The sequence below is a fragment of the Malus domestica genome, chromosome 15 (assembly GCF_042453785.1).
Source record: "Malus domestica chromosome 15, GDT2T_hap1".
NCBI lineage: Eukaryota > Viridiplantae > Streptophyta > Magnoliopsida > Rosales > Rosaceae > Malus > Malus domestica.
The window spans coordinates 31,372,815-31,387,208 of NC_091675.1; the positions used below are offsets into that span (position 1 = coordinate 31,372,815).

The window sequence follows — 14,394 nt, forward strand, 5'->3', positions numbered from 1 at the left end:
GATAGTAGACAACTTGGAAGTTGTGATATGTTTATCTTCTTCTTTCTTGTTACCTTTTTACTTTGTTGTTTGTTGTTGGTGCTTTGGTGGTTGGGAATTTACGATTCCAACTCAACTAAAAGATGTGATGCGAACGAAGAGGAGAAATATGACTATACCTATACACGCCGAGATGTTACTGTGGCATTTCGAACTTATCACATGTTGCCATGCGTTTTAACTTCCCCACATGACGTTGCGGAGTGGTCTTGAGGTGTAATTATAGCATGTGTGGTGTTTCTTTTTCTTTCTGTATACTGAGCTCAGGTTATATACATATAATATGAGTTTGTTCAGGGAATTAAAACGTATGCAACCTATTTATATCACGTTTGGAAGTGCTTGACATGATTAGAAAATGAGACTTACAAATTTATTACATTTACTTAAATAACAAATTTAATAAAGATTACATCATCGATCACATCTCTTACAAAGATAAGTTCCACGAATGTCACACATACTTAACAAATAGTTTTATTCTTTAATAAGACCTTGATCGCTAAACTTATTCACCCAACATCTTTTACAAAGATAATAAAGTTTCACGAATGTCACGCGTAGTCAACAAATTGTTTTATTCTTTAGCAAGACCTTGATCGCTAAACTTATCCACCCAACAGAGCATTCCACAATGCATGGTAACAACTTCATGCTTTGGCAAAGTCAATTGTACCCTTCCCATCATGAGCCTTGCGGAAGAAATGTCTGACATAGTCAGAGTAGAGAACTTGTTTATACACTGCTTTCTCCCCACTTGCAAGGACTTCCGGCAGCGGAGCGATCAAATCCGACGGCCTTGGGTTGACAAAAATGGGAACCGAAATCCTGTTCTTACATCCATTGGCTGCGACTCGATGCTCGATGCTCTTGTATCGTCCGTTGCTCATTATTTGCAGTGCATCGCCGATGTTGATCACCAACGACCCCTTCACTGGCGGAACATGAACCCAGCTCTCCTTATCGGTTCCGCGGACGTAAAGTCCACCGATGTGGTCTTGGAGGAGAATTGTGAGTGTTGAGACATCGGAGTGACGGCCGACTCCAACCGTGAGCTCAGGGTTTGGACACACCGGGTAGTAGTTAAGGTTAATCCGCTTGGATCCCATTAGAAGATGTTCCTTTTCTTGGTCAAGTTCTTCCACGTTTAGTCTTTTCATTAGCATTTCTAGGATTTGTTTTGTAAGAATGTCGGTCTTCTTCATGTATTCCAGCACTTCAGCCCTACAAGCATGCATGCATATATTAGATCATACGATAATTACATCTGTAAGTACAAGTACATAATTAAGGTGTTAAAAGAGAATAATACATAGGAGAGATTTAAGTGAAATCGTCCTTTCGCCTTATCATGCATGCTAGCATGTCAGGTATAACCATTTCGTGACGGGTATTTGGAAATGAAAAAGATTTAACAAATGACTTGATATGAGCAGATCGATCCGCCGTCATGATGATACGATACGACTATTGTACGTACACTAATGATTCTCGACTGAACTAATATAATTATATGTATTACATTAATTCATTGATCATACTAGAGAAAGTATGGTCAACATACACACACACACAAATAGTTCTGATTTAATGTTGTGGTGTAAAGAGAAGATACTAGTAGTGCTTACTTGCATGCAGGAGGCCAGAATGCAGAGGCCTCATCCTCGGACACATAGAATAGACTAAGCCAATCTTTCCACTCCAAAGCCTTCTCTGCACGAGGACTAAAGCTCGTTCCAAACCGCACATTTTTTGAGGCCGAATGCTCAACCGAATACTTAGTCTTCTTCTCGGCTGGCAACTCGAAGAAGCGATGAGTTGCTTCCTTCACATTCTCAAGCTCTTCAATTGGCACCCCATGATTCACTAGTTGAAAGAACCCCCACTTCTCCGCTGCATTGCAAATTGCTTCTGCAACTTTTGGGTCATCGGAGTTCGACATGTCGATGATGGGAATGTACTCTCCAGGGTTTGTTGTGGCCACAACATTCATAGTAGTAATTCTTTCTTCAAGGGGTTGGATATATTGCTTGGGGAGGGCTTTTAGTCCCATTTCTGAAAGACCCTTTACTCCATGACTTTTGCTTATAACAAAATCAGTGACGCTTGAAGGGTCGGTGATGGTTTGTGCCACAGGTGGATCCATTTCTGTAGGTTGGGAACGGTCCAATGAGGGTTGCAAAATTAAATCTTCAAAGAGGTCTCTGGCTTGAAGAATTGGTTTGACTATAAAGTGGCAGCAGAGGTATATTTATATTTGAGTTTTATTAATTAACAATGTCTCACCAAATGAGCTAGCAATTAGCATGCTTAATTTCTTCAAGCTTTGGGTTTAGGTGTGGCACTAGTTTAATTGTGTTCGGGTGACTATCACACAAACAATTGGTGTTACCAATTCTTCAGTAATATATATATATTTTTTTTGAAAAAACGATAATATATATTAAGGGGAAGGGGAGGTGAGCTTAGCCTCACAATGGGTTAACAATAATGTGGTTCAAATTCGCATTTAGCGAGAATCAAACCTAAGACATCTTACTTATAAGTGAAGAAAAAAAATACTATTAGATCGTAGTACTAAATGACAATTCTTCCATAATATTTATTTATTAATATTAAATTTTCGGCCTAATAAAATACCAATTAATTGTTTATCCTTATTGGTTAATAACATTATATGAATCATTCAGCTAGTCGCCATGCCAAATATATAGGTTAAATCTAATTCTACAACTTCTTTTTCTATTTGTTTTAGAAATGCTTTTATGAAAAATATTTTTGTTTAGAAGCGCTTATAATAATATTATATTTTTAATAAAAATACAAGTAATTTTCTGAAAAATCACTTGAAGTGCTTCTTGAAAAAAAATTATAGCAGGTGCTTCTTGAAAGAAGCTTATAGCAAGTGCTTCATGGAAGAAGAACTTGAAGAGTTTTTTGTAACTCAGAAACATTTTTAATCTTTTATGTCAAAAATTTTAGTCAAAGCACTTTGGGTGATATAAAAGCGTTTATCTTCAAACCAATTATTTCCTTCCTCACTTCTTAGTATAAATATACTTTTATATCAAAACAAACACTTAAGAGGACTTTTCTTAGGTAAAGTGCATGAATTATGAAAATTAACAGACTAAAGGATAGTATAGGGGTAGGTGATCGTGGGTGCTTCATGTTGTATGCAGTATAATAGAAAAAATGCTAGTTATTTATTATTGGTTTTTTTTTTATTTTTTTATTTTTATCACAAATAGTCTCTGAAATTGACCCACCCAATCAAGATGGCCCATAAAATTGAAAATCGATCAATGTAGTCCCTGAAAATGGCTGTTACAAATCAATGTGGTCATTTCATTATAATTCCTTTAAAATTTTTGTTAAGTGTTGATGTGGCACATAAATGGGTCCCACAAATTTAATTAAATATTATTATGTGAATAAAAAATATTTAAATAATAAAAAACAATTGTTATTTTTTTATAATTAAAATTTTTAAAAAAGAAGAAAAAAGAAGAAGGAGATGATTGAACACTGTTCATCATCTTCTTCCCTTCCTATTCACAGAAATGATGAAATTGGAAGGAGAAATCCCAAAACTTTTCATGGTGTGGATTTTGGTTGTGGCATCACTATCCTACTTTCACACCGTTTGCAAGCTCATTTCTCCGGGCACCACCACTCTCCTTGCCATCCTGCCCGTCGCATTCTTCTTCTTCTACCTCCCTCTCAATCTGACCACCATTTTTCTCGGCGGCCCGTCCTGTTTCTTCCTCGCTTGGCTTGCCAATTTCAAGCTTGGGATTTCTCCTTCCAATGTCATCATTTATGTGAATATTTCTATTAATAGGAGGGGAAGAAGATGATGAACAATGTTCAATCATCTCCTTCTTCTTTTTTATTTTTTATTTTTTAAGATTTTAATTATAAAAAATAACAATTATTTTTTATTATTTAAATATTTTTTATTCACATAATAATATTTAATTAAATTTGTGGAATCCATTTATGTGCCACATCAGCATTTAACAGAAATTTTAATGGAATTGTGACGGAATGACCACATTGATTTGCAATAGCCATTTTCAGGGACTACATTGATCAATTTTCAATTTCAGGGACCATCTTGATTGGGTGGGTCAATTTCAGGAACCATTTGTGATAAAAACCCTTTATTATTTTTATCTCATGTCATATGCAATATATTAGAAAGAAGTGCTAGTTTTGACTAGTATTTTATGCAATATAACTGTCAAAATCTTTTCCGTCACTATGATGTGACCAAAGAAAAAGAAAAGGTTCTTAAAAATCTAGTAATATTTATGGGGCTAAATTACATTTGATCCCTCCCAAATACAATCTTATATGACATTTTAAAAATATTTCAATCTTGTACATTTAATAATTATTTCATTTCAATTTCATACAATTGCTAGAAAATTTGTTAAGTTAGATTTTGAATGATCACGTGGTAATATTAGGTTCCACATTTGTGCTAACGTGACTACCAACTTGTGCCACATGACCAAACAAAATATTTACCCATCGTCTTTCTTTTTTGATTACCTTCCTTGCGTATGTATAAGACCAAATCCATTTGATTTCTAAACAAGATTACATTTTGCACCCTCATGTTTGTGTTCAATTTCAAATTTATACAACATCATTAAAACATTTTAATCTCATAGATTTACTTATTATTTTATTTCAATGTCATACATCTGTCTCATAAATCTGTTAAGCTAACCATTAAGTGATGACGTAGTAATAGTTGGTTCCATATTTGTGCTGACATAGCTGGTAAACTTGTGCCACAAGACCAAACAACTAATTACAAAACTATTTTGTCTATAAATGTTTTAAAAAAATTATAATTTAGTTGGCTTCTCCGAACAACTGTTTAAGAAAATTCAAATATGTGAACAAGAAATTAAGCAAATACTAATTAACTAAAATCAGATTAACTAGTTTAAATTTTTAATTATCAGCTTAATCTTTGTGCTGGAAAATGATTCTAGCAATCAATGAACTCAAAATCACATTTGGATTTAATGTCAAAGCAGAAATATAAACACCAACAAAGTCTTATCCCACTAAGTGGGATCGACTGTATGAATCCTAGAATGCCACTACATTATGTTTTGCGCTAAGTTTTCTAGTAGCTCGAAGTACTCCATGTCTTTCCTTAAAGCCTCTTTCGAAGTCTTTCTTTACCCCTTTTGGCCTGTGCACCTATTTCATAATCATATTTTCAAACCGGAACATATATAGGTCTTCGGTTTACATGTCCAAACCATCTTAGTTGATTTTCTCTCTTAACTACAATTGTGATCACTCTACTTTACCTCCGATATCCTCGTTCTTAATCTTAGCCATTCTTGTGTGCCCACACATTTTCAACGGAGCACTCTATCTCCGCTACACTCATTTTTTGCACATGGTGATGCTTGACAACCCATCATTTCGTGCCATGGAGCATTGTTGGCCTTAATGTTGTTCTATAATTTTTTTCCTTTAGCTTTATTGGCATACCAGGGTTGCACAACACACCCAATGCATTCTTCTATATCATCCATCCAACTTGTATTCTATGGTTAAAATCTTCATCCAATTCTCTATTCCTTTGTAAGATAGATCCAAGATAACGAAAGCGTTAATTCTTTGGTACTTTCTAATCTCCAATCCTCACCCTTTCATTTAGACCCTCATTCCCATTGAACTTGCACTTCATGTTGGAGTTTTGAGACTCTTTGTCCCACATCGGGGAACATAGGCTTCCCAACTAGTAGTTAGGATTTGGACCATTTGGAAATGGATTGAAGGCTTGAGCCTTATGGTTATGTGGATTAGGTTTGTAAAATATAGCATAATACAATTAATATTAATTAATCCAGACAAGAGCCTTGGGCCCTTGAAAGTTAAAATTAATCAGATTCATTAATTTTAATTTTGGATTAAGTTTTTTAATTAACATATTAATTAAAAAACATTTTGATTAAGAGACACAATTTTTAGAATGTGTTGTGTATTTTTAGATACGTTCAACAAGTATTTGAAAGGGTGTGAAACAACCTATATATTTGTAATCTTAGTTTCCAAAAAAAAAAAAAAAATCATATTTTCTTCCTCCTTCTCTCCCGCACAAAATTTCCAGAGAGTAAACACACAAAACAATTCACTAGAATTCTATAATCCAGTGCGGGTTGTAGAATTAGGTAGTTGTATCTTGGTCGAGCAGACTTTTGTAGAACCACAAGCACAAGAGTGGGACGGAAATACTGTTCGACGGACATAGCTTTTGCACTAGCCTCTACTTGTGGTTAATCAAGTTAGTACTATTTTAATTCCTGTATTTATTTCTGTATAGCAAATATTTTTGGTTAATAAAGTATTAGAATTTCAAGTTCTATTATTTCTGTTATTTTTATTTATTTCTGAATTGTCCTTCAACACTTCATACTCTTTCTTTGACCTACTTAAGTAAAAACTTTTAGATCCCAACATTTCCAGCCAAAAGTTAAACTTCGTATTTACTCCACTGCGTTTCATCTATCATTATTTGATTGGCACACTGTTCTTGATCTCACGATCGACGATTCTGATGAGATCGATCCCCACTTCAATTTGTTCAAAGGCTGTGGTGGGTCCCACTTGAAGGAGAAGGTGGTGGAGGGTGCTTGTAAGAAATTTGTCTGCATCTTCGACAAGTCGAAGCTCGTTAGGGAGTTTTTCGATACCAGAACCTGGTCTCCGTCGATGCCCTGTAGTTCGAGTTTGTGATGGGGCATGGTGTGGTTGCAAGCCTTGCCCGTGGGGAGTATATGGTTTTAAGTTTTTTTTTTACTTTCCTTAATTAATTATTTTAATATCCTAACTAAATTATAATTTTTAAAAATATTTGTAGAAAAATTAGTTTTTGTTATTAGTTGTTTAGCCATGTGGCACAAGTTTGGTGGTCATGTCAATACAAATGTGAAATTCATTGTTACCACATCATCAATTAACGGTTAATTTAACAAATTTTCTAATGGGCATATGAAATTTAAATGAAAGAATATATAAACGTTTGAGATTGAAATATTTTAAAAATATTATATGAGGTTGCAATTGAACACAAACTTGAAGGAGCAAAATGTAATTTACCCTATTTATGAAGCACTTGTTACAAAGCATAATGAGAAATTCATTATGCCCACATTTTTGTACTTCTTTCCTACCTCTTAAACTCAGCGATAACTTTGCATTGGTTCAAAATACTGTTGATGAATTATCAAACTGATTAAGTTCTAAATTGTTCTTGGATGATTAGGCCGGATCTGTTCCACCTAATTCTTCTCATCAAACAATCCAGATCTTTAAAATTTGATTCAACGGCTAAAGTTATTATAACTTTTAAATTGGGCCTGTGTTTTTAGCCGTTGGATCAAATTTTAAGAGCTCGAATTGTTTGATGAGGAGGATTAGGTAGAAGGGATCAAGAGAGGACCCCTTTCCGGATGATTGTATGTTGTTGGGAACAAATGAGTAGCAAAGAAGATGATTTATTTATTTATTTTACATGCGGTCCAATATCCTAGTGGATAGGGTATTGGACTTCCACTCATGCGTCCCGAGTTCGAAACTCTCTCTCCTAAATTATTGTAATAGTTTCAAACTCTCTCCATCTCCTTACTAATAATAAATAAAAAAAGAAAAGAAAAAGGAAGGCCTTCCACAATGGGTCCGAAATTTAAGAGTGATAGACAATAATATAGGAATCAAACTTCTGTTGTGGATCGGAAAAATCTGAGTGCAATGAGAGTGATTCTCATTTTTTTAGTTCAAATATTGAATTTGTGAGTGTGATACTAATACAATAAAGGGTTTTTATCAGCAATGGTTCATGAGATTGACTAAACTCATCATTTTGATCATTCACTTTCAAAATCAATCAATGTCGTCCTTGACATTCACTACCACACATCAATTTGGTCTTTCCGTTTAGATTCTGTCAATTACTCTGTTAGTTTGTATGTGCGACCCACAAAACCAATAAAATGTTGACACATGGATTACACAAAAGAAAGGGTTTTATCACAAATGGTCTTTGACATTGATCAAACTCCTCATTTTGTTCCTTGAGTTTCAAAAGTCAATATATTTGGTCCTTGACTTTCACTATCGCACAAGAATTTAGTCATTCTGTTAAAATTTCGTTAATATTTTTGTTAGTGTCGTAATATGGTCCCACTAATCCAATCATATGGCGCTACATGGATTAACTATAAAAATTTTTTTTTTAAAGATTTAAAACTAAAAGTAAAATAAGAAATTTAAAACAAAAACTAAAAGAAAAAAAAGAAGACATCATCATCTTCAGTTAGGTATGCTTAAAAAGAAATGGAAGCACCATGACACTATTAAAGCTCTTGGCCTCCCTGAACTCACTCCTCATTCTCTCTAGTTGGTTATAATCCTATCAAATTTGAATTGAATTTGGATTCGATTTTATTGAATTTAGGTTGAATTATTTTTTTTCAATTGGGATTATGGGATGCGAGAGAAATGCAAGTGCTGAATACTCGTCAGTTGGTTCACTCTAAAAAAATAGTTTTTTAATAGTTAATCCACTTGGCGCCATATGATTGGATTAGGGGGACCACATCAGTACATTAACAAAAAATATTGACGAAATTTTAACAGAAGGACTCAATTGATGTGTGATAATGAAAGTCAGGGACCAAATTTATCGATTTTTGAAACTCAGGGACCAGAATAAAGAGTTTGATCAATTTCAGGGACCGTTTGCTATAAAAACCCTTCATTTGTGTAATCCATGTGTCGCCATTTTATTGGATTTGTGAGTCCCACACACAAACCAACGGAATAATTGACGGAATCTAAACGGAATGACCAAATTGATGTGCGGTGGTGAATGTCAGGGACGACATTGATTGATTTTAAAATTGAGAGACCAAAATGATGAGTTTGGTCAATCTCAGGGACCATTTGTGATAAAAACTAATAATAAATGACAAAGAGTGTGAGAGAAGTGATCAATCATAAAATAGGGAAATATATAAAACTCACCTAGATCAAATTGGTCTTGCAAAATTGCAAGAATTTTGAAATTGATCTTGCACAAATATAGAAAATTTTGAAATTGATATTGTAGAATTGCTGGAATCTTGAAACTGATCTTGCAGAAGTACACAAAATTTCAAAACTGATCTTGCAGAAATGTATGAATTATGAAACTGATCTAGAAGAAGTGCAGAAAATTTTGAAACTGATATTGTAGAAGTGCATAAATTGTGACACTGATCTTGTAGAATTAGTTTTTACGAATCTAAAGCCAGTTTGAAGTTTTTATAGACCGCGTAGTTTTAGACAAGTCTATTTGGAGCATGGCTGGAATTTTGAAATTTTGGTTTCCTTGTATTTGGGCTAGGTTTGTTGAGGTTTGAGTTTTTTTCTCGTCTTAAAATGATTCAAAACTAGTGGAGTTCTATGAAATGTATGGTTGTGTACATTCATTCTTCACTGGACACCCAATTTACTTTGACATATTTCTTTGGACATCCAAAATAATTTACTAAACTTTCAAAATTACCCTTTTTTTTTCCTACTTTTATGAATTTATTTCTATGGACGCTCAAATTTTCTTATCTTATGGACACTCTTTTTTCCTTGTATTAATTATGAAGGCTTTATCTTCAATTTGAGAATTTCCGCTGATGGCATAATTCGTTGTCTACATGTGACTGAATGGTTCTTTTATTTCATGAAGCAAAATTTGCACTATAACCAGACGCAATATGAGGAAGAGTCCCAAAGTTTAGATAAGCATGATAAAGTAAAATTCAAGAGTCGTGAAGTCCATTAGTCGCTTGTTTTAAAACTCTGTGGGTGTCCAAAGAAAATAATAGTTTTCATTAAGAAATCACCAAGTGATGCAGTCATATTTAATATAGGAATGTGATTGTGTAAATCCTAGTATATTTTGGGATATCTAGGAATATTGTTTAGGGTTAGATATTATCCTATTAGAGTTGTAATCCTATTAGGGTAAGGAATTAACCTTCCCTACTACTATAAATAAAGGCAGAATGGGGTGAAATACAACACACATTACAATTAAATCTCTCTCTTCTCTCTCTTGCCGCCGGCCTCCCCTTCTCTATTCCCTTAGAATAGTTCAGTAAATTAGGCCTATAACACATTATTAGCACGTTATTGCTAGAAGCTAAGAAACTAAAGGATTGTGGAAGAGGCTTTCTTCTACAAAATTCTAAGGCTTTTATTCATGTGCGCTTAAAATAAAGTAAGATATTTGAAACGATTATGAAGCATGAAAACATTCCCCATGATTCATGAACTCCCTATATTTATATTTACCTTCCGATATATATATACGTTTCATGCATTACAAAATTATTTATTTTTCCATGTGGAATTTGTGAGTCAAAGCATCGAAATAAATTAGAAGCAATTAGGGTTCTTCAAACCCTAGAATAGTCGAAAAAAAAAATTCAAAAATGGGATTTTTTTTTTGCTACAGCCCAACCACATGGGGTACCTTGTGATAACGTCGTTGATATCTGGACCACACAGCAGCAACCCTTTGGGCTTTACTGCGCATGTAAGACACCTCAGGCCTTTACTCTGGTAGGATTTCCACGGGCCAGTAGCCCCTGCCCAACTCCAAAGAGGCATGTAACTTTCTTAGACTTGTCCTATCGTGTCCCTAACCCAAAAACTAGCAGCCCCATGCTGCTGGGCCTTGTCATGTGCCCTAGGCCCTTCTGCAACAAGCCCTTGTTACTTGCTGGGCTTCGCCCACTCTTTGGTCCAACTGTCAGTAGCCCTAGATGCTGTTGGGCTTACCTACCCCAGCCCAAAACCTAGAAGCCAACTTTGGTTGGGCTTCCCCGCACACCCAGGCTAGCCCTGTGCTGGGCCTCTCCTTCCCATGCCTTGTTTTGGCCTAAAAACCAGCAACCTTTGCTGCTGGGCTTACCCTAGACCCACAACCTTGAGGCTCGTAGCCTCCTCGAGGCCTATAAAGCCTGCAGCCGTGTTGCAGGGCTTGTCCACAGACTGCAACCAACCCAATAAGGTTGGACCGCAACCTTTTTTCGACCCAATGCCCATTTTTGGCATTCTCGTGTTATAAATCATACCCATTTATTTTTTTGGGGTACTTTGATGTACGCTAATTAATTAATTTTAATACAATTGTCACTTGGCTTATCACCAACCGTAGCTAATATGACCCGTATGTTATTATTTTGCTTCCTAATAGATCTCGTTTGGTCCCGATCTATTGAATTAATTAAAAGTGAACAACAGTCTATTAATCTAACAATTAATCCAAAATTATTGACCTGAAGATCACTTTTGGACATTAACAATTCAACAATTTATTTTTCTACTTTGAACCATTGACATCCTTTCGTAGTCTCGAAGCTCTCACACTTGAGTTCCCGAAACAACTCAAATCCATTATGCTTTAATCAACATATTGTATTATGTGTTCTTGCAAAACCTCTCCTTTATGAACTAATCGTTCATAAAATTAAATTGAATATGTAGTTTCATATTTAGTGCCTTTGAAATCCGAAGTTTTCACTCAAAACTTACCCATGAAACCTGAAGCTTTCATGTTGAAATTAAACCTATACATGTCTATAGAACCTAAATGTTCTACAATGTATGTCTATGGACTACCATATGACTAACCACGTTTTTTTGTAACCTTCATTTTAGGGATATGTCGAACTTGAACAAGCTCGATTTCACCGATTTGGAAGTCTCTGGAAGAAACTACCTGAAGTGGGTTCAAGACGTGAAGCTCCATCTTACCTCAATGAGCCTTTGAGCCACCATCGAGGAACCTATGGACGTCTCAATTGACGAAGCTCAGAATCCTACTGCTATGATCTTCATTTGAAGACATATCCTTGATGCACTGCAGACCAAGTATCTCACTAAGGATGACCCATGCACCATTTGGCTCACTCTGACCGATCGTTTCAATCACGAGAAAGACATCTAATTGCTTGAAGTAAGACACGACTGACAGCATTTACGCTTTCAAGATTTTAAGTTCGTGAATGAATACATCTCTAAAATTTGTAGAATCCGATCACTACTTAAGTCCTGTAAATAGGACTTAATTGAAGAGGATCTCCTGGAAAAGACATATTTGACCTTCAATGCCACCAATATTGTCATGCAGCAACAATAAATGGCACAAAAGTTCACCAAATGTTTGGATTTGATCTTTATTTTAATTATTGCTAAAAAGCAGAACCAGCTTTTGATGAAAAATTATCAAGCTTGACCCACTAGCTCGAACACTATGCTTGAAGCGCATGCAACTAATTCTAGCAACCACAAAGGACCAAAGAATTGTCGTGGCTGTGGACACAGCCGTCAGTACTAACCATGGTCCTAAGGTCAACAGAGCAGAGGCCTAGCCAAGGGAGGAAATTTGACTCAGAAGCACCAACCCCTTGCCCCTAAAGCCACAAACTTCAAGAAAAGGGAAAAACTACCGTTAAATGGATTCCACTGCAATGGATATGTGCTATCATTGTGGATCACAGGATCATTGGTCACATGTATGTAGAGCTACCCCTAGAGCCATTGCCGAGTATCATTCGTGCCGTGAGTCTAACTTTGTGCATGTGGAACATCCAGAAAATACTACCACATCTATGTAGATATTAGATTTTCAGGAGGCATCAACTCTTATGGAAAAATAAAGTTTTATTTTTCTAGACATGTTTTTAGGGTGTTTTCACCCCTAGCGGTTGAACCCACTAGGAGTGGCCGAACCCCTCCCTTATTTTTCTAGGATTATGGTTTAATTTTTCAGATAGTTTTTCTAAGTCTTAGGAATAATTTGTTTGGTTTGGTTTGTTTTGAATTATGGATAATTATTTTTATGGATATTATTTCTCGATTGATTATTTGAATGATTGGAATTATATTTATGCATGTGACCGATTCAATTAATTTACTTTTAGGTATGACTAGTGGGGAAATTAGTTGTCTGGTTGATAGTGCTACCACACACACCATCTTGTGTGGGCGACATTATTTCACTAACTTCGTACCTAAAAAAGCACTTCTGAGAACCCTCTTAGGCTCATCCAACCTGTTTGAAGGATACGGAAAGACTTGCATAATGTTGTCTAATAGTAATGTCTTAACTATTAAAGGGGCCCTCTACTCTCCACGTTCTGGAAGAATGTTACTAAGTTTTCGAGATAGTAAATATCATATTGAAACCACTGAAAAGAATGGTTCTGAATTTCTTTGCATCTCTTCTTATGAGTATGGCCAGAAGCGTATTCATGAGAAGTTGGAATGTCTTTCGAATGGGTTGTTCATCACAACCATTCGTGGCATAGAGACCTACCATGTGGCCGACCCTTTGCCTGGATTCTAGAACACTTTGCTACTTTAGCATGACCGTATGGGACATCCCGGACGTGACATGATGTGCCGTATCCTCAAATCATCACATGGGCATCATTTACCTCCCTACATTGGATTCTCGCCTTGCAAAGCTTGTTTTTTAAGGAAGTTGAATACTTAACCCTCATGTACAAAGATTATTCACAACCCTCGTAAGTTTCTTCAGAGGATTCAAGGGGATATTTGTGGACCTATCCAACCAACATGCGGACCATTTAGATATTTTATGGTTTTGGTTGATGCATCGACACGTTGGTCACATATCTGTTTACTGTCCACACACAACATTGCATCTGTGAAACTCCTAGCTCAAATTGTTAAGCTTATGGCTCACCACCTTGATTATCTGATTAAGTCGATTCGACTGGATAATGCTGGAGAGTTTACATCACAGACCTTTGACGATTATTGCATGTCACTTAGGATTGAAGTTGAATATCATGTACACTATTATCACACCCAAAATGGCTTGGTAGAAGCTTTCATAAAGCGCCTCAATTGAGAGCTTGGACTTTAGTTATGTGAACCAAATTGTCAGTATCTGCTTAGGGCTATATGCAATATTGCACACAACCATGTTAGGCCGCATGAGGCCCACCGCTACCCAACCTCATTCACCATTACAGTTGGTTACTAGATACTAGCCTCATGTCTCGCATTTATGTGTGTTTAGATGCGTAATTTTTTTGCCAATAGCGTTGCCACTACGTACCAAAATGGATCCTCAGAGAAGAATGGGAATCTATGTCGGTTATGATTCACCATCAATTATTCACTACTTAGAGCCTTTGATAGGAAATCTCTTTACCTCACATTTTATGGATTGTCACTTCGATAAGATAGTCTTCCCGTCGTTAAAAGGAGATAAGAATGCCACAAATTGTCATGGTATGC

General features: G+C 35.7%; 1 protein-coding gene across 1 annotated transcript; it reads right to left on the reverse strand.

Annotated features, from left to right (window-relative positions):
- Window positions 1-403: 403 nt before the first annotated feature.
- LOC103423180 (feruloyl CoA ortho-hydroxylase F6H1-3-like) lies at window positions 404-2,240 on the reverse strand. The gene is made up of 2 exons (XM_008361251.3): window positions 1,668-2,240; window positions 404-1,263 (listed from the first exon to the last, which is right to left on the reverse strand). The coding sequence occupies exons 1-2, from the start codon at window positions 2,183-2,185 to the stop codon at window positions 690-692; spliced, it is 1,092 nt and encodes a 363-aa protein (XP_008359473.3). The 5' UTR covers window positions 2,186-2,240; the 3' UTR covers window positions 404-689.
- Between the last annotated feature and the right edge of the window lie 12,154 nt (window positions 2,241-14,394).